Here is a 21,865-nt window from a genome sequence, read left to right as displayed (position 1 = left end):
CGTTAGTTTACTTACCAGGGGAACCCAGTATGTATAAAGTGCTCCAAGTCTCATTTCAGAGACAAACTGAGAACAGGCCAAAAGTAAGAAGTAAAGATTGAAAAAGTATTTGAACTGATTAAACAGCACCTGTAAAAAATATAGAAGAAAAAATATATATAAGTGGGGTAGAGGGTTTGGGGGAAATGATAGCAAAAAAGGACTGCTGAGGGAGGGTTATGTGGTGATTAAACTCCTGAAACAGGCTCCAGTGAGTCACTTCAACCCATAAGCATGATATAAAAGGCAATAAGCCTAAATGTCAATTCCTTTACAAATGTGCAGCCATTCAGCCTTGCAGATGCCACCACTCCATGGGTCCTAGCCAAGAAATGATAAATAGTAGGTAGTCAAAACTGCAATGAAAAATGCCAAGGCCTCCTACAACCGGCCTGGGTAAGGCCTGAATGTCACTCCCCGACCAGATGGCTTCAGTCCTCTCTGAAAAGGTCCTATCCCTCAAGTCAAGGGTGTAAGAAAGACAAAACCAAGGGATGAGAGGCTAGCTTCCATACGTACCCCTGGAAGAAAGGTAAACAGGCTGTACTTCTGATTATTGATCACATTCCGAGGATACCTCTGGTCCCTTTTTTCTGGGTGACCAAGCCAGACTGTTCGGGGCCGGGGATCCCCGCGGCCACAGCATCTCAGGCAATCACAACACCTGGGGGAAGAATACAATCAGCTTCACAGAAGTGATTGGGTCTTTTACTCTTATCAGAGACATGTTTCTCCCAAAGTCAGCCATACTGCCTCAAGCAGGGTCTAATTTTAAGGGTCTAGCTTTGGGAAACCTAGAAGCAGAGGCAAAATCCCAGAAGCTAGTTCTCCTTCATCCCTTCTGCTGTTGTTGCCATTGGGGTAAGATAAGACTACCACTGCCATGGGCATCCAATACACCATGGCTGTGGGCCTCAACAAGGGACGTGAAGAGACAAAGACGAAAGTCTTCAATGCAGTCACAACACAGCCACTAACGCAGGCTCTAAACAAAGCACATGAAGTTTGTGAAAGGGATCTGGTCTTGCCTCCATAAGAGCTAGGCTGTGTCATACATAGGATCAGGATTTCCCCTTTTCCCTGAAACAGAGATTAGTTTTTCCTAAGAAGCAACAAAGCTGTCCCTGCAACTTTACTGGCCCCTGTCTCCTTTTCTTAATGGAGCTTCCTGATCACTAAGCATAAAAGTCCCACCCACAAGGAGTCAGCACCCCTTCAACTTATTGTATGTCTGAAGACCACACAAGTTACCATACCCCATCCTGCTGACCAGATGCATTTTCATAAGGAAACAAGGTGAGGCACGTCCAGAGAAACTAAGCACAGCTGTATCTTTACTGCATGTCTTACTTGTGTAAAGTAAACCTCATTTTGTTAACTGTTTACTGAGTTATGAGTGCTTCATTTCACCCTAACATTAAACCTGAACTAATAAGGTATGGGACCAATCTTTAATACTGTGGAACTGTAAAGGTCTCCAAGGATAATCAAGCTCCGAAGTTAATTTTTTTTTAATAAGATGAGACTGCTAGACACATACCCCAAGATAGTCATTGATAAAAGAAAGGCTCCATATGCATTAAAATATTTATAGCAGCATTTTTTGTATATGTGCTAGGAAACAAAGTAGATGCCCATCAGCTGGGGACTGGCTAAACAAATTGTAGTACATGAATGGAATGGAAGACTACTGTAGTGTAAGAAACAACAAATATGATGAATACAGAGAATCATGGAAAGACTTCCAAATACTGATACAGAGTGAAGTCAGTAGAACCAAAAAGACAATATATTCAATGAACCCAACAGTGGAAATGGAAAGAACCACCACAAAACAATAAAAAATGAGGGGCAGCTAGGTTGTGCAGTGGATAGAGCACCAGCCCTGGAATCAGGAGTACCTGAGTTCAAATCCGGCCTCAGACACTTAACACTTACTAGCTGTGTGACCCTGGGTAAGTCACTTGACCCCAGTTGCCTCACCAAAAAAAAAAATGTATCAGTTAAGTGTGGGGCAGCTAGATGGCGCAGTGGATAGAGCACTGGCCCTGGAGTCAGGAGGACCTGAGTTCAAATTCGGCCTCAGACACTTGACACTTACTAGCTGTGTGACCCTGGGCAAGTCACTTAACCTTCATTGCCCCACCAAAAAAAATTTATATATATATATAAATATATGTGTGTGTGTGTGTGTATATATGTGTATATGTGTGTGTGTATATATATATATATGTATGTATGTGTGTAGGTATGTGTGTGTATATAAAATATGTGTTCTTTATTATATGAACTGGCTCCCTGGGAAGGAGGTGGTAAAAGAATATAGGAGTTAATTTAGGCAATATTAAAACAAATAATATGAATAAAAATGCTTTTTTTTTTTTCAAAGGAGAAGGTGGAACTCACATCTAGGCTAAGAGAAAAAGAGAGGAGCTCAGCAATGTCCGGGCCACCATGAGGAAGACTCTTGGCTAGAAGGACTAACTTCTCTTTCCTCTACCCATGAATAAATAACTGACCAGTGTAGGGCAGGAAGAAGGTAAAGTCTAGCTTCAATGGAATGGGTGAAATAAGATTGTAGGCTTCTGTATTGCCTTATAAAAAAAGTAAGCTTCACTACTACATATCACACCAAATGGCAATGGTAAAGCATGTGGCTGGCAGGAGAAGGCTGCAACACATTATAAATAAGAAATCAGTGTGAGCTAGGTGGTATAGTGGATAAAGTGCAGGACTGCAATTAGGAGGACCTGAGTTAAAATCCAGCCTCAGACATTTGCTAGCTGTGTGACCCTGAACAAGTCACTTCACCTCTGCCTCCATTTACTCAACTGTACAATGAGGATAATAATAGCATTTACATCCCAGGGCTTATCTCAAATGGGATAATTATAAAGTATATGGCCTGGCACATATACACTAAATATAAATGTTATCTATCTATTTATTTTATTGTCATTTTCCCATTATCATGTGGAAGCAACAGTATAAAAAAAATGTTATCAGATAAATGTATGACTGAAAAAAAACGTTGGGCTAGTCATGAAATAACCAATGTCCAATCTGAGCATTCCACTTGTATCCAATGGAATGCCCAGATATTGAAAGGAAGGCAAACTGCCCAGCCCCTTTGATCCAGCAATACTAAAATGATTAGGGGAAAAGGAAAAGCACCTATATGTTCTAAAATATTTCTAACAGCTCTCTTTGTGGTGGCAAAGAACTGGAAACTGTGGGAATGCCCATCAACTAGGGAACAGCTGAAAACGTTGTGGTATATGATATGGTATGTGATATATGGAATACTATTGTGCTATAAGAAACGACTTCAATGATCTTAGAAAAATATGGATGAACCTGCATGGAATAACGAAGAGTAAAATGAGCAGAACTAAGAGAATGTTGTCTACAGTAACTGCCGTATTGTTTTAAGAACAACTTTGAGCAACTAAGTCATTCTATTATAAATACATAAATTAACTACAAAGGACATATGAAGGAAGGCACTATCTGCATCCAGGAAAAGAAATTATCTATGTGTGTATGTATGTATAGAAGTATATATAAAATGATTTTATATAGATATACGCACACACATATACATATATATATTACACAACCACATATGTGTCTAATGGCAACCATCTCTGGGGAGGAAGGATAGGGGGAAGAAAGGAAAAAAATAAATTCACATGATAATTTATTAACTTCATTATATTTTTTAAAGGAATAATAAATTGTACATAATAAATTTGCAGTTTCATATGAAGTCATCTTTTTTATTATACTGTTATGGAAATGCTTGTTTTATTCCACAAATTTAAAAAATACAAAAATGGATTTTTTTTTTTTTTTACAAAAAGGCAGGAAGCAAGGCTCCCACACATTGGATAAACTCTCTGGGCTAGATTATAAAAGCACATGGACAACACTCATGTAGGATGGGTGGGAAAAGATGGATTGAGATCTTCATCTCTGGAAAAGGACTTATAATGGTGAGGGTCATGGATCCAATGAAGTGTTCATAAAAGAGCAAAAGGGACAGTTTTGTCTAGCAAAAAAAAAAAATATGATAAAAGTAGCTTACATTTATATAGCACATCACAATTTACAACACATCCTATGAATGTCACCTCCCTTAATCTTTACAATAGCCCTGTAAGATATGTAATATAAGTTTCAGCGGGGCAGTTAAGTGGCACAGTGGATGGAGTACCAGCCCTGGAGTCAGGAGTACCTGAATTCAAATCCAGCCTCAGACCCTTGACACTTACTAGCTGTGTGACCCTGGGCAAGTCACTTAACCCCAATTGCCTCACCAAAAAAAAAATTTTTTTTTAAATACAAGTTTCAGCATCTCTGTGAGGCACCAAAAGTCTGGTTACTGAAAGTACTGAAATGACTCATTGTATATCATAAAAACTATTCCGTCCCTGTGGCACTAAAATATTTTATGACTAAAGGTCAAAGTCTTCCTCTAATTCCTCATGACAAGACAGGGTGGCACCATGAAGAAGCCAGATGTACGCAAATATTGAGAGCAGTTCTTCTGGTGGAGGCAAAGGACTGGAAACAGAGAGTGTCTATCAGTTGAAGAATGACTAAGCAAATGATGGTATACGAAGGGGAAAAAATACCATGGTATTTGAGAAATCTGAGAACACTTGTATGAACTGATGCAGAGTGAAGTGAATAGAACCAGAAGAACAACACGGGGGGGGGGGGGCGGGGGGGGGGGGACAACTCTGTAATTACCAATGCAATGACCAATCATAAGTCCAGAGGCCTGATGTTGATCTATGCAACCCACCTGACAAGACAGATAAAAGATTCAAGATGCAGAATACGACATATCCTTTTGGATATGGCCAATTTGGACTTTTTTTTGTTCAACTATACATATTTGTTACAAAAGTTTGCTTTTCCTTTTTCTTTTTTCCTTTTCCAATGGGAGGAAGGCAGGAGGGAGAGAAAATAGATTTTTTTATTCAAAAAATAAACTTGGGGCAGCGAGATGGCACAGTGGTAAAGCACCAGCCCTGAATTCAGGAGGACCTGAGTTCAAATCCGGCCTCAGACACTTGACACTTACAAGCTGTGTGACCCTGGGCAAGTCACTTAACCCTCATTGCCCTGCAAAAAAATAAATAAATAAATAAATAAATAAATTTTTTAAATAAACTTGAGAGTAAAAAAAAAACAGGTGACACTTCATTCTCAAAGGTCCTAGAATGCCAGAAAGGATTCTAGTATTGGCCTAATGACAGTCTATGTGTCATGACAGGCTCATTACCAAAGGTTGGCATCCAGCTGATGAATGGCCTGAGCAATGCATGAGGACTAAGGGAGTTGCAATCTGCTTCAGTGGAGCTAGCGCACGCGTGCACACACACACACACACACACACACACACACACACACACTGACAAGTATCAGAAACTTTTAAAAAAGGTTAAGTGATTCACCTAAGGTCACAAAGGTAGCAAGTATCAGAGAGGGGATTTGAATCCAGATCCTCTGGCTTCAGAGTCAAAGAATGGTCTTTACAATGTACCTTATCTTATACAAGGGGTCCTAAAATACATTGGATATATACTAACAAGATAAGAAAGGAATACTTCTCACATTCCTCCCCAAGAGTATAACAGATTACTGGCTCTCCTCTGTCTCCACTCTGGACAAAGTCAGAGAAGACACTTCCCAAAGGCAAACACCTTGGAGATTTGCCAGCCTGCCAGGCTGACCTGAAAGTTCAACAATCCACCCTGTCCCCCTCACATCCTGAGAACCCAGCATGTTACCACCAACACAGTGAGCCATGTGGCCTGTAAGGTCAGTCACACACAGGGCAAGGAAACACCTGGGAATCTGGCATTATTATTAGATTTCCGGAATGAAAGAAAGCAGCACTATGAACCGAAATGAAAAGGCAGCTATGCCCAAAGATCTACCTAATATGGAAGACCTAACAAGTAGATGCTTTAAAAAATGTTCATTAAATTGAATCTCCCCTGCCTGCATAGGGAATAACAATAGTGTTTATATGCTACTTTAAGGTTTGCAAAGTATTTTATGTTATCTCATTTGATCTTCATAATAACCCTGTGAGGTCAGTCCCCATTTTACAGATGAGAAACTGAGGTTAAGTTAATAAAGGAAGTGACTAATTGCTATTTCTCGGCCTGGCTAAAGCCAAGAAAAAATAAGTCTCCATTTAAACTGACCTACTTTCTCTACCTTAAGGTATATACATTCAGTACTAGAAATGAACTGCTCTTGATATGAGGTGTTTATTTAAGTTCCTAAAGACCTGCCCTTCTCTAACGGGGATTTCTATAATTTCAAGGATGAAATACAATGCTCATGCTTAAAAATAGAAATTCTCTTGCCTCTAGTGTTACTGGAATAAAGGTCATTTTATTTCTGGAAACTGAATCAATTTACCTAATTTCTCAGTTATGCAAAATCACAAATCTAAACATTTATATAAAAGAAATATCAGCTTCTATTTCCGTAATGCTTTTTAGGTTCCTCACAACCCTGTGAAATACACTGAGTTAATATTGTCATCCTAATTCTACAAATAAGGCATAGATTCAAATCTACCTTTAGAAACTTATCAGCCATGTGAATGTCCTCTGACACTTGAGCAGCTAGGTGGCATAGTAGATAGAGCACTGGCCCTGGAGTCAGGAGGACCTGAGTTCAAATCTCATCTCACTTACTAGCTGTGTGACCCTGGGCAAGTCACTTAACCCCAATTGCTTTAAACATCCAGGGCTATCTCCTTTCATCCTGATGTGTATTTTGCCACTGGACCCAGATGGCTCTGGAAGAGAGAGGTTGTTGACTAAATAGCCCTCCCTCACTAAAATCCAATCCACTTCAAGGGATGACATTACCCCAGTGTCATGTTCCTCTTCGAGAATGAAGGACAAATAACAACATCCATGTGACCACAGTCAATTAACTGTGCTATGCCATTCACCTCATCTACTAGATAGAAATAAAGACAAAATCTAGGATTTCAAGGAACTCCCTGGTGAAGGGACATGCTTTACCGAAGCAGGTTAGTCTCTTTTCTGCAATGTACACATGTAAAGAGTTGCCTTGCACTAGAGCATTAAGAGGATAAGTGATTTGATCAGGGTCAAATAGCCAATTGTGTAGAGCAAGGCTTGCACCCAGGTTTTCCTGGATCCAAGGATAGCTGTCTATCTACCATGCCCTACCACCATTAAGAAAATGGAAATACCCAGGGGCAGCTAGGTGGCACAGTGGATAAAGCACCAGCCCTGGATTCAGGAGGACCTGAGTTCAAATCCAGCCTCAGACACATGACACTAGCTGTGTGACCTTGGGCAAATCACTTAATCTTCACTGCCCCACAAAAAAAGAAAAAGAAAATGTAAATACTCATAGCATATTCTTCATAGGGTTGTAAGACTCAAGTGAAATAATCTATACAAAGTGCTTGACAAACCCCAAAGCACTTGCCATTTGCCAGTTATCATTATTAATTGACTTAAGTCATACCTGGCTAATAAAGGATAGAGTCAAAGACTCAATCACAGAATATGAGGGCTGGTTACCTCCTCCAAACTTCTTGTTTTACTAAGAAAGCTGAGGAATTATTTGCAAAAAGTCACAAAACTATTAAGAGGTAGAGCCAAGATTGATCTCTTCTGACCCCAACTTAGTGTTCTTTCCACCACATCATCCTACATAATCCAGCCCATTAACATAATTACTACCGCATTTTGCTAGCAAACACAACACTACACATATCCCAAATCTCCTCAATAAAATCTTCAGGTCCATTAGCACAAGTCCTTTTCCCTCCTTATGATTTAGACATAAGTATATCTGGATATTCTATAGGTGAAATATAGAAAGTTAACTTAAGGAGGACGGATGCTTATCCCTTTTCCACAGACATTATTGGACAAACCATGTTGCTGAGACAGAAGTGAACACAAAGAAGTATGATGGTCTTCCTGTGAGAGGGAGGAGAGGGTGAATTTGGAGGTGTCCCAGCTGAGAGAAGTTATATCCAAATGAATGAAACATTCAACTGCCTTACATACCTGCAGTAACAAAACTCAGTATCACATTAGCTTTCAAGTCTCAAACCAACCATTCATTCAGGTTTTGCCCCAACCAAGTGCTTTCTGTATGTTTACAATATAAATACTTTTTTTCAATCTTTATCTGTTTCCATGTTCTTTTGGGGGGGGGGTAATTGGGGTTAAGGGATTTGCCCAGGGTCACACAGTTAGTAAATGTTAAGTGTCTGAGGCTGGATTTGAACTCAGGTCCTCCTGACTCCAGGGCTGGTGCTCTATCCACTGCACCACCTAGCTGCCCCTTGTCTCCATGTTCTTAAACAATAATCCAAGTCTACACCATGTTTTATTGAAGGGGTCAGTCTCAAACACACCTTCAAGGTCCATCTCTGCTCTAACATTGCATGAGTCTTTAATTATAAGCATTTGAAGAGCAAAGACTTGAAGCTTTCTGTAGTGGAAAGAGTCACGGACTTGCACTCCAGAGACCTCAATTTCAATTATGACTGACTTTTTTTTTTTTTTTATTGAGGCAATTTGGGGTTAAGTGACTTGTCCAGGGTCACACAGCTAGTAAGTGTTAAGTGTCTGAGGCCAAATTTAAATTCAGGTACTCCTGCTTCCAGGGCCGGTGCTCTATCCACTGCGCCACCTAGCTGCCCCCATGACTGACTTTTTTTTTTGGGTGGGGCAATGAGGGTTAAGTGACTTGCCCAGGGTCACACAGCTAGTAAGTATCAAGTGTCTGAGGCCGGATTTGAACTCAGGTCCTCCTGAATCCAAAGCCAGTGCTTTATCCACTGTGCTACCTAGCTGCCCCCCCCCAATGACTGACTGTTTTTTTGTTTGTTTGTTTGTTTTTTTAGTGAGGCAATTGGGGTTAAGTGACTTGCCCAGGGTCACACAGCTAGTAAGTATTAAGTGTCTGAGGCCGAATTTGAACCCAGGTCCTCCTGACTCCAGGGCCGGTGCTCTATCCACTGCGCCACCTAGCTGCCCTCATGACTGACTTTTAACAAGCTGTGTGACGATGACCCTTTATGTCCCCTCTATGACATTTAACAGTCAGACAACAAGTACCTACTAAGTGCTTATCATGTGCCAGGCAATCTGCTAAGCACCAGGGATACAAAGGCAACAATAGTCCCTATCTTCAAGGATCTCACAGAAAAATATGCTAGTAATTATGTAAAAGCATGATAATGCAGGATAAACTAGCAATAATCTTGGGGGAAAGCAATAGCATTAGGGGAATTGGGAAAGGCTGCTTGCAGAAAGTAGGATTTGAGAGAAGACTGGAAGAAAACCAAGAGATTCAGGAGGGAAAGAATTTCAGGCAAGGGGGAAAGTAAAGTGTAAGAAGGGCTTGTTTCCTCATTTGTAAAACAGGTATAAAAATCTTTGCCCTACCATGTCTCACAAGATGGCTGTGGGATTAAGTGCTTTAGTATATGTGCCACAAGGATGTGGGGAGTTATTGTTATTCATGATAACCCACTAGGTATAGTGTATATATCAAAACTCTAATTTGGGGGGGGCTGCTAGGTGGCACAGTGGATAAAGCACTGGCCCTGGATTCAGGAGGACCTGAGTTCAAATCCAGCCTCAGACATTTGACACTTACTAGCTGTGTGACCCTGGACAAGTCACTGAACCCTCACTGCCCCCCCAAAAAAAACCCTCTAATTTTGACAGTGGTTATGGTGCTGAACTCAGAAGAAACAAATTCAAATCCTGCCTTTGTCACTGGCTGTGTGACCATGAGGAAGCCATTTAACCACTCTGAAACTCAGTTTCCTCATTTGCAAAATTTAAGCATGGCACCTACCTGACCAGGTTGTGATAAGACTCAAAGAGAAAATGTATAGTATGCAAAGAACAAAGAAAAGTCAACTCTCAGTATTATTATTCCATCTTTTTCAAAAATCAGTTGCCTGTAATCCAGCGGTTCTGGAGAGCAATTTGGAACCATGACCAAAAGGTTTTAAAACTGTGCAAACCCTTTGACCCAGCAATACCACTACTAGGTCTGTATTCCAAAGAGATCATAAAAAAAGGGGAAAGGATCCACATGTACAAAAATATTTATTGCTGCTCTTTTTGTGGTAGCAAAGAACTGGAGATTGAGGAGATGCCTATCAATTGGGGAATGGATAAACAAGTTGTGCTATATGAATGTAATGGAATACTATTGTGCTGTAAGAAATGATAAGCAGATAGATTTCAGAAAAACTGGAAAGACTTGCATGAATTGATGCTTAGTGAAATGGGCAGAACCAAGAGAATACTGTACACAGTATCAACATTTTGTGATGAGCAATCACGATAGACTTAACTCTTCTCAGCAATACAATGATCCAAGACAATGCCAAAAGACTTATGGTGGAAAATGCTCTCCACATTCAGAAAAAGGACTATGGAAAGCATACTGCTTTCACTATGGTTGTTACATTTTTGTTATTGTTCTTGTTTATTCTTTCTTGCATTTTTCCCTTTTGTTCTGATTGATATGGAAATATGTTCAACATGATAGTAATGCATAACCTATATCAAATTGCTTACTGACCTCTTGAGGTGGGAGGGGAGGGTGGGAGAAAAATTTGGAACTCAAAAAATATCTTTACATGTAACTGAGAAAAATTAAAAGTTAAGATTTTTTTTAAAAAGAAAAAAAATTAGTTGCCTGCCTCTAGCTCCTAATTCCTTTAAGATTTCCTCTTGCCTGCCAGTCCCGCCCTCTACCTCTCTCTGACCACTCCCAAGTCTTATCATTTCTTCAGGCCAGGCCACCTACAAGAACAGTTTTGTCTCACTTTTAACCACCTCATCCTAAAGCACTGGTTTTTTAACTTTTTGGTTTCAGAGGCCCTTTAAACTCGTTTTTTTTTTCCTTTTTTTAATTCAATATTTTACTTGACCCTTTTACTCAAAAGAATCAAGGACACCCCCCCAATAGGTTTTGTTTAGTTGAATTATAGCTATTACTATATTTAGGTGGACTAGAGCTATAATTACCATATTAGAAACTAAAATGTCTCATTATTTTTATGACAATCATTTTGCCTTGCAGTCTCTCTGACAAACTCTCAGGAACCACCCTGGCAGGCATCCCTGTCTACATTTTGAGACCATTGCTCTAGGGGCAACATAGACCAAAAGGAAACCTAGGGGACTAGGGTGAAAGTACTCCTGGGACCACAGTTCCAAGAGTCTCAAAAAGAAGCAGTAACTCTCCTCCCAGAATCTCCCTCCAGAGACTACTCCCTGGTTACTGCTTTGATATGCACCATACTCAGCAGTATGCCAACAGCAGCTGCTGCCACACCCTCCAGGGTTTATCTAGAGAGATGGATGTTATTGATCTTAATGTATTAATATCCTGTTGTCCAAAGCCAGCCCTCTGGACAGTACTCTATGCAGAGAGCCCCAAGTCCCCAGACTATGTGCTAATTGTTATTTCTTTAGTCCAGGGCTTTTTGTCTTTTCTTCAACTATGTTTCTTCAGTAGGTGAAAGCATTTCAATCCCCTTTTCCCTCCTTGGACTCCCAATTTATGGACATTCCCTCAATTTCCAATTCTTTGCCACCACAAAGAGAGTTGCTATGAATATTTTTGTACATGTGGGGCCTTTTCCCTTTTTTATGATCTCTTTAGGAAAAAGACCTAGTAGTGGTATTACTGGGTGAAAGGCTTATGCACAGTCACATAGCCTTTTGGGTATAGTTCCAAAATATAGTTCCAGAATGGCTGGATCAGTTCAAAACTCCATCAACAATGAATTGGTTTTCCAATTTTTCCACAGCTTCTCCAACATCTATTATTTTCCTTTATTGTCATATTAGCCAATCTGATGGGTATGAGGTGGTACTTCAGAGTTGTTTTAATGTGCATTTCTCAAATCAATAGTGATTTAGAGCATTTTTTGTATGACAATAGATAGCTTTTCTCTCTTCATCTGAAAACTGCCTGTTCATATCTTTTGACCATTTCTTATTTGGGCAATGACTTGTATTCTTAGAAATTTGATTCAGTTCCCTATATATTTTAGAAATGAGGCCCTTATCAGAAACACTGGCTATAAAAAATTGTTTCCCAGCTTTCTGCTTCCCTTCTAATTTTGACTGCATTGCTTCTGTTGGTACAAAAACTTTAATGTAATAAAAATGATCCATTTTGCATTTCATAATATTCTCTATCTCTTCTTTGGTCATAAGTTCTTCTCTCCATAGATCTGAGAGGTAAACTATTCCTTCCTCTCCTAATTTGCCTATGGTATCTCACCCTTTATGTCTAACTCATGTACTCATTTTGACCTTATTTTGGTATAAATGTGAGGAATTTAAGAGAAACATGAGAAAATATGTTTGAAGGGAAACAGAGTGAAACAAACAGAACCTCCAAAAAAAATATACACTATGCAATGTAAATTAAAAGATAACTAAAAGAAAGGTAAAGTTAGGGGAACAAAAAGAGAGCGGTTCTAGAAAATAAATAATTCTTCTAAGCCGAGAGCCAGGGACTACTAAAACAAAATGCTGCAGTCATCTTTTGACATGGTTACTAGTCACTAAATCTGTTGCTTTCGCTAACTATTTTTCATTGTTACATTAGTCAGTTCAATTCCACAAAGGGGTTGTGGACAGTAATCCAGAAAGGGCAGCAATATTAAAATAAAAGGCATCAATAAAACATATTTGAAAAAAAATAAAATATAAAGTTCTTAGGACCATACTTTTAGAACTAGAAGTAACCTTAAAGAATATCTAGTCTGAGGATTGAGAATTGAGAACTGAAAACAAGTGAAGGAAGTTAAGTGACTTGCCCCAAATTGCAGGACCCATAAATAACAAAGTCAGAATATGAAGCCAGGTCCTCTGACTCCAAAAGCTACACTCTTTCCAATAGACTAACAGCCAACTGGACTTGAGAGTTCAAATCCAAGCTCTACTTAATAGTTTTATAGCTCTGGGCCACTCACTGTATGAGCCTCAGTTTCCATATCTGAGGGGATAATGGGGATAATAATACTTGTACTCGATACCTCACAAGATTTTTTGTTAAGAAACAACTTCCTAGAAACAATCAATTATTTCACTAGAGACTATGACAAAAATAAGACAACATACCAAAACTTTAGGAGTGGGAAAATTTATATCTCTAAACACTTTCATCAATAAAAGGGAAAAAAAGATCAATTGAGCATTCAACTAAAAAGAAAAAACCGAAAAAATCCACAAATTAAAAACTACAAATTAGGGGCAGCTAGGTGGCACAGTGGATAGAGCACTGGCCCTAGAGTGAGGAGGACCTGAGTTCAAATCCAGCCTCAGACACTTGACACTTAGTAGCTGTGTGACCTTGGGCAAGTCACTTAACCCTCATTGTCCAACCAAAAAACCAAAAAACAAACAAAACAAAACAAACAAACAAAAACTCCAAATTAAACACCAAAATAGGAATCCTGAAACTCAAAGAGATTATCAAAACTGAAAACAAAACATCCACTGAATTAATAAAATGAGGAGTTTAAAAAAAATAAAACAGACAAATCATTAGCTAATTTGATTTTTAAAAAGAAAACCAAATTGCTGATATCAAAAATTTAAAAACTACAAGTACAACCAAAGAAAAAAGGAATAAGAGAAATTAGTGGGAATTACTTTTCCCAATTGTATGCCAATAAAACTAACAATCTAAATTAAATGGATGAATATTTATGAAAATATAAATTGTCCAAATTAACAGATCAGAAAATAGAAGACTTAACCCAATCTTAGAAAAAGAAATTGAACAAGCTATAAATTAATTCCCAAAGGGAAAAAAATCATGACCAGATGGATTTACAAATGAATTCTATGAAACATTTAAACAATAATTAATTCCAATACTACATAAATGGTTTGAAAAAATAAGAAAATAAGGGATCCTACCAAATTCTTTCTACGATACAAATATTGTCTGATACTTAAACCAAGAAAATTCAAAATGGAGAGAAAAAAAAAACTACAGACCTGTATCCTTAATGAATATTGATGACAAAACCTTAAAATATAACAAAAGATGACCAAAACCAAAGAGACTACAACAATATATTAAAATTCTCCTCTAACATTGAGCTGGATTTATACCAAGAATGTAGGGCTTGTTCAATTTTAATAAAGCTATAAACATAACTGGTGAAAATTAATAGCAAGAACAACAAAAACTGTACAATTGCATTAAAAGATTAAGAAAAAACTCATTCCTGTTTTAAAAAAACAAAACAAAACTAGAAAACAGAGGAATATAAGGATCTTTCCATAATATAACAAGAAGTAATTTTCTAAAGCTAAGAGCCAGATTTATCTGTAATGTACATAAACCAGAGGTCTGTTCAGTAAGATCAGGGTAAACAATGATGTCCATTATTACCATCATTATAAAATATATTTCTAGAAATGGTAGCTATTGGGGGCAGCTAGGTGGTGCAGTGGATAAAGCACGGTCCCTGTATTCAGGAGGACCTAAGTTCAAATCCGACCTCAGACACTTGACACTTACTAGCTATGTGACCCTGGACAAGTCACTTCACCCTCACTGCCCCACCAAAAAAGAAAGAAATGGCAGTTATTGCAATAAGAAAAGAAAAATAAACTGAAGAAATAAGCATAGACAAATAGGAAGCAAAATTATCAGCTTTTGCAGATGATAGGGTGGTTTACTTAGAGATCCCTAGCCTCAAGCGAAAAATTAACCAAAACGTCAACAATTTCAGCAAAGTTGAAGAATATAAGATAAACTCATATAAATCATCAGGATTTCTATATTTACCAACAGGAAAAGATAGAAAAATTCCATTTAAAATTACTACAGAAAGTATAAAAAACTTGGGAGTCTACCTGCCAAGACACAGACACTGGAAACAAGCATACAATTATAGAACACTACAGAAATAAAGACATCTAAATAACTGGAGAAATATTAATAACCCACAAGTAGACTGAGCCAACATGCTTAAAACGATACTACCTAAATTAATTTCCTTATTCAGTGCCATGCATAAACTACCAAAAGATTACTTTATAGAGATAGAAAAAAAATAATATCAATAGTCATCTAGAGGAACAGAAGGTCAAGAATATTAAGAGAATTAATGGAAAAAAGTGAGAAGGAAGGGGGCCCAGCAGTATTAGATATCAGACTATACCACAAAGCAATAATTATCAAAACATTTTGGTATGGCTTAAGAAATAGACAGGTTGATCAAAATAGATTAAGTACACATTATATAGAAACAAATTAGCACAGGAGCCTAGTGTTTGACAAACCCATAAATCCCTGCTGTTGGGGTAAGAACTCAACACAAACTCTTAGAGGAAACTATAAAGTATGAACAAGACTAGATATAGGCCAATGTCTCATATATGCCAAAATAAGCTCTAAATGGGTACATGATTTATACATAAAGGGTGACATTATAAACAAATTAGAGGATCAAGGAAGAAATTATGACAAATTTATGAACAAGGAAAAATTCATGACCAAACAAAAGATAGACAAGATCACAAAAGGTAAAATTGAAAATTATAATCATGTAAAATTTTAAATATTTTGTACAAACAAAATCAATGCACCTAAAATTAGAAGAGCAGGTAAATGGGGGAAGAAATCTTAATAATAAGTTTTTCTGATAATGGTCTTATTTCTAAGACATATAGGGAGCTGATTTAATTGTAATCCATAAATGGTCAAAGCATATGAACAGATAGTTTTCAGAGGAAGAAATCTAAGTTATTAATAACTGTGAGAAATGTTCGAAAGTACTAATAATTACTAATTACTAAAATTACTAATAATTAGAGAAATGCAAATTAAAACAAATCTGAGGTTTCACCTATCAGATTGGCAAAGTTGACCAAGAAAGGAAAATTACAAATGATGAAAGAAGTATGGGAAAACAGGTATATTACTGCATAGTTTTAGAACTCTGATTTGGTCAAGCCATTCTGAAAAGAAATTTGAAAGTATGAACAAATAGTTATGAAATTGTGCATACTCTTTGAACCATCAATACAACTACAAGTTCTAAACCCTAAACAGGTTTTGGGGGGGGGGAAACAGGGCAATGAGGGTTAAGTGACTTGCCCAGGGTCACACAGTGTCAAGTGTCTGAGGCTGGATTTGAACTCAGGTCCTCCTGAATCCAGGGCCGGTGCTTTACCAGATGCACCACTTAGCTGCCCCCTCCTTTTTAAAAACAAAACAAACTGGGAGCAGCTAGGTGGTGCATCGGATAAAGCACCAGCCCTGGATTCAGGAGGACCTGAGTTCAAATCCAGCCTCAAATACTTGACACTTAACTAGCTGTATGACCCTGAGCAAGTCACTTAACCCTCATTGCCCTGCAAAAACAAACAAAAAAAGGAAAAGGACCCATATTGACAAAAATATGTGGAGCAGTTTTTTTGTGTAGTGGCAAAGAATTGGAAATTAGAATTGGGAAATATCATTTCAATCATGTCCAACTCTTTACAACCCCATTTGGGATTTCTTTGGCAAAGATACTGGAGTGGTTTGCCATTTCCTTTTCCAGCTAATTTTGCAGATGAGGAACTGAGGCCAACAGGGGTAAGTGACTTGCACAGGGCCACACAACTTGCAAGTTTTTGAGACCAAATTTGAACTCAGGAAGATGAGTCTTCCTGACTTCAGGCCCAGCGCACCACCTAGCTACCCCATTTGGGAAATAGCTGAAAAAGTTATGGTATATGAATGTGATGGGGCACTAGAGTCAAAGTCAATAAACATGTATTAATTGCCTACTATGTGCTAGGCTGTGCTAAATGCTAAGGGTGCAGAGAAAAGCATGAGACAGTCAAGCCCTTCAAGGAACTAACAATCTAATGGGTAAAGACAATACATGAAAAGAAGCTAAAAGGGAATGGGGAGGAAACTCAGTGTGGGGATTGGGAAACAATTTGATGGGAGGTGTGACTTAGGCAGTTAAATCCCTCTTGCAGAATGAAGATGAAATCCAGGAGATAAGCCAGGGGGATATGATAGAGGGCCTTAGGGGAGCTCCCAAATATCCACCTCCCATTCTCTCCAAGCAAAAGGAGAGAGGGGACCCAGGAGCAAAGGGTGCTAAAAAGGTATGAGTTTCAGAGTTGATCTCATCTTGCAGAATGAGTTTCTAGAGATCATGAAATCTAGATCAAGCAGCAGGAGTGAATATTATTGTGCCATACAAAATTTATGAAGGTGATGAATTAAAAAAAAACCTGAGAAGATTTGTATAAACTGATGTAATAAAGTGAACTGAACCAGAACATGGCACCAATATTGTAAAGACAAACAACTCTGAAAGACTTAGAAATTTTGATCAACATACTAGAACCAAGCACAATTCCAGAGGATTTGTGATGAAACATGTGATCCCATCTGACAGAGGGGCAGACTAAGAGTACAGATTGAGACATATTTTTTTGGACATGACCAATGCAGAAATTGGTAGGGTTTTATTTTTCTTGCTTTCCCAAGGGTGGAAGGCAGCAGAGGTAGAAAGGAGAGAATGTAAATCTAAAAATAAAAGAAAATTCAATAAAAAAAACTTCATAAACTTGATGATACCTATAGTAATAATAATTTTTAAAAATACTGGCTAAGGTTATTTTTATTCTGGGGCCACCTAAGTCCAGTGTGTTTCTACTTCCCCTGAATAATAATAGAATATTTAAAGAGACTGGTGTGACTGAAATAACTTGAGTAGATTTCCAAGTAGGGATGACATCTTTTTTCTATCTATTAATAATAACAGCTCTCTAGCCATTCACTTAGAGCAGGATCTGTCTGACTAAAAATGTTCTAAACTAGATTGCTTCTAGCTTTAGCCACTTGCAGGATAGGGGTAGAGTGGGGGGTGGGGAAAAGAGTAAAGGGAGAGAAATAGGGTAGGGTTTGTTTTATTTCATTTAGCTATACTGGATATAGCTTAGACATCAGGGATCCTGAAGATGTACTATAGATTTAAGTTTGCAAGTTTCACAGGCCTTCTAAATATGAAAGGGGCCTCATATATCATCTGATCCAATTCTCTCATTTAGAAAATGAAAGATGAGGAAACCAAAACCCAAAGATGAGAGGACCTAGCCAAAATCACACAGCTCAAAAGTTGCATAATCAAGATTAAAAAATAGGTTTCCCTTGGGGCAGCTAGGTGGCACAGTGGATAGAGCACTGGCCCTGGATTCAGGAGGACCTGAGTCCAAATTTGGCTTCAGACCCTTGACACTTGCTAGCTGTGTGACCTTGGGCAAGTCACTTAAGCCCAATTGCCTCACCAAAAACAAAACAAAACATAGGTTTCCCAACTCCTAAGACAGTAATCTTTCTGTCACACTTAAATCCATTGCTTGAGTAGTAAATTAGGGGTAGAGATGGGAAAAGAGTTATGACAACCCTGATCAGATATCTTTTATTGATTAGGAGGGAAAATTGGGATGGGAAAAGTTCCTTTGGGTGGCAGGAAGAAAAAGCAAGTCAAGGTTTCCTTATGCTATTAATAATCCCATGCAGAATTATTGTGAGAAGGCTAAACAAATTATGGTGCATTAAAATAATGGAATGTTACTGTACTATGATTAACAATACAATATAAAGGATGAGAACACATATGAACTAATGCAGAATAAAGTAATTAGAACAAGGAAAACAATATATACACAATGACTAGTAGTAGGCCTCCACCAGTCGCTGACGACCATGGATCAGCTCCTTGAAGAGCCACAGACCACAGTGTGGCTGTGTGTTATATCTATCCCATGAGGAGTAGCCTCTCCAGGGCACTGGCCTGGGCAGACCAATATGGAAAACAAGCTGTTGCCCATGAAGCAGGTTTTCCCTCTCCGCGACTTTGGTGGATCCAAAGGAAAGGCAGAGCCAGTACAGTTTGGCACCAGTGCTGCAGCAGGAGTTGCCAGAGGGATATGATGTCCAACATCCAACTGCCTAAGGGACTCCGACTCCTGATTTTTCCTCAGGGTTAACTCCCGAAGCCTTTCCCATATATGGGTATAGCCGCAAGGCAGCCAGGTTTAAAATCAGGGTTCCTTCCCCTAGGAGGGTTGCCTGCCAAGGCTAACAAGTCCCACCTGCCAGAAATACAATGACTACCACAGTATAAAAAGAAAGAATTTTTTTTGTTGTTTTTTGTTTTTTGCAGGCAATGGGGGTTAAGTGACTTGCCCAGAGTCACACAGCTAGTAAGTGTCAAGTGTCTGAGGCTGGATTTGAACTCAGGTACTCCTGAATCCAGGGCCGGTGCTTTAACCACTGCACCATCTAGCTGCCCCAAAAGAATTTTTTAAAAACTTTAATGTTTTGTAATCACAATAACCAAGTGATGAGAAAATGTACCTCTCTCCCTCTTTTTGTGAAGATGAGTGGGGAGCTATGGGTATAGATTATGGCATATACTGTCAAACACTGAGGATCTGCTGACTGGTTTGCTGAAGTGCCTTTATTCCTTCTCTTTCTTTTTTATTATATGGGATGGATGGAGGGGCAAGGGGGTTGGGGGAATTTTTCCATTGAGAAATGGAGATTGTGTAGAAACAAGAAACATGAATAAAAGTTACTTTTTTTAAAAAATCCCATGTAAGGCATATCTGAAAGAAAAGCCACGAAGCTTAAGAAACAACAAATATGAAGAATTTAGATAAAAATGGAAAGAACTGGATGAATTTATATGGGGCAAGTAAATAGAACCAAGAACACAATGCATACAACACCACAAACAAAAAGAATATTAGAAGCAAACCAAGCTCTGAGTAACCATAATGACCTTTCTTGTAACTGGAGAAGACATAATGTAAGAAACCGGCTTCATATGTTTGAGAAGTAGGGGATGAAGAGTACAAATGTTTCCTGTTGTTTCAGATATGTCACTAAGTGAATCAGTTTTGCTAACTGATCTTTGGTTTACTTTGCTACAAGGGAAGGCTCTATGCTGAGGGCTGAATACCATATACAGAAATGATGGTGACCAAAAAAAAGACACCAAAAATTTTTATTTCTTTAAAAAGACCTATTTGTACAAAAATATTTATAACAGCTCTTTTTGTAATAGCAAAAAAATAGAAATTATGGGGATGCCTATCAATTGGAGAATGGCTGCACAGGTTGTGATATATGATTGTGATGAAATACTACTGTGCTATAAGAAATGTTGAGCAGGATGGTTTCAGAAAAACCTATAAAGACTTAGATGAACTGATGCAAAGTAAAGTGAGCAAAACCAGGAGAACATTGTACATAGTAACGGCAACATTGTACAATGATCAATTATGAATGACTTAGCTATTCTCATCAACACAATGATGCAACAATACAAATTCCAAAGGACTTTAGATGAAAAATGCTCTCCACATTCAGAGAAAGAACTGATGGAGTCTAAATACAGATTAAAGCATACTATTTTTCACTTTATTTTTTTCATAGTTTTTTAAAATGTTTTCTTTCACAACATGACCAATATGGAAATATGTTTTGCATGATCATACATGTATAAAGTATACCAAATTGCTTACTGTCTCAGGCAGAGAAGGAGTAAGAGAATTTGGAACTCAAAATTTTTAAAAACAAATTGTTTTAATTGTCTATATGTAATTGCGGGGGGGGGACATTTTTTTAGAAAAAGAAAAAAAATTTTAAAAAGAAAAGAAAAGTAAACCCAGGAAAGTACTCCATCTTAGTGTTATTTCAGAGTACTTTTGTAGATGGCATAACTTTGTGTGGTCCTATAACCATAATGACCCTCACTCTGAAGCAGATACCTATTACTGATCGTGCACACTTCTCAGGCTGAACCCCAGAGTGCCACAAGTTCTTAGCTAAGCAATTTTGCACCACACAATCCACTCTAATTCAAAAAAATAAGTCTCCCACTGGCCTCAGGAAAAACTCAAACCCAACAAATATAAATTGTCTAACAGGGTTAGAAATATGGGTACTGTGGCTGCTTTAAAGAGATCAATATGATGTTGGTTTGGGAGTCACTGGCTATTACAATTAGAGAACCTTTAGCCTGCGGCAGACACAATATCAATTTGTAATCTGTAATGCAACCCCTCTAGTGAGGGAAAATGCAGTGAATGTCCTTTTGATTGCCTTTAAACTACTGGCCCTGTGCTAATGGCAAAGATAGATGATTGGATACCAGTTAATAAAGAAAATTTTTTCCCCCTGGGGAAAAGAGCTCTGTTGTTTTTCTTGGGTATATTAGAAACAGCACCAAGTTATATTAACATAATGGAATGTTACTGTTAGAAGAAATGATGACTATAAATAGTTTGAAGAAGAATGGGAAGGCTTGTATGAACTGAGTCAGAAAGAAGTAAGCAGAACCAGGGAAACAGTATACAATGACTACAACAATATAAACATGAAGAAAAATAAAATGAAACTGAATACTGTGTAATTATAAACACCAAGCTTGGTTCTAAAAAAAGAGAGAGAGAAAATGTACCTCTCTCCTTTCTGTGCACATTTGATTATGGAACTCTGTTTTATACTGTTAGAAAGCAATAATGTATTTGTTAGTTTTGCTGAACTACTGTTTACTCTCTTTCTCTTTTATTCTTTGGTACAAGAAATGGCTCTCTGAGGAAGTGAAAGATGTATCTGTAAATAAAATTAATATAAAAACAAAAGCCATCCCCTAAAAAAGCACTAGATTCAAAGTCAAAAGACCTAGGCTGGCATTCTAGCCCTGTTGCTTACT

The 21,865-nt window shown here is 38.1% G+C and overlaps 1 protein-coding gene across 2 annotated transcripts in view; it reads right to left on the bottom strand.

The window, feature by feature from the left end:
* ATP9A (ATPase phospholipid transporting 9A (putative)) overlaps positions 1–21,865 on the bottom strand; it is a 166,361-nt gene that overhangs the window by 127,309 nt on the left and 17,187 nt on the right. The window contains exons 2-3 of one of the 2 annotated variants that reach the window (XM_043982746.1): positions 559–703; positions 16–129 (exon numbers count right to left, since the gene is read on the bottom strand). The exons of the other annotated variant lie outside the window; for it this stretch is intronic. Coding sequence (XP_043838681.1) covers positions 16–129; positions 559–703 — 259 coding nt within the window. The remainder of the gene's footprint in view (positions 1–15; positions 130–558; positions 704–21,865) is intronic. 2 annotated transcript variants of the gene reach the window in all.

Source organism: Dromiciops gliroides, chromosome 2 (genome assembly GCF_019393635.1).
Source record: "Dromiciops gliroides isolate mDroGli1 chromosome 2, mDroGli1.pri, whole genome shotgun sequence".
Classification (NCBI taxonomy): Eukaryota; Metazoa; Chordata; class Mammalia; order Microbiotheria; family Microbiotheriidae; genus Dromiciops; species Dromiciops gliroides.
This window is presented reverse-complemented; position numbering and strand designations above follow the sequence as displayed.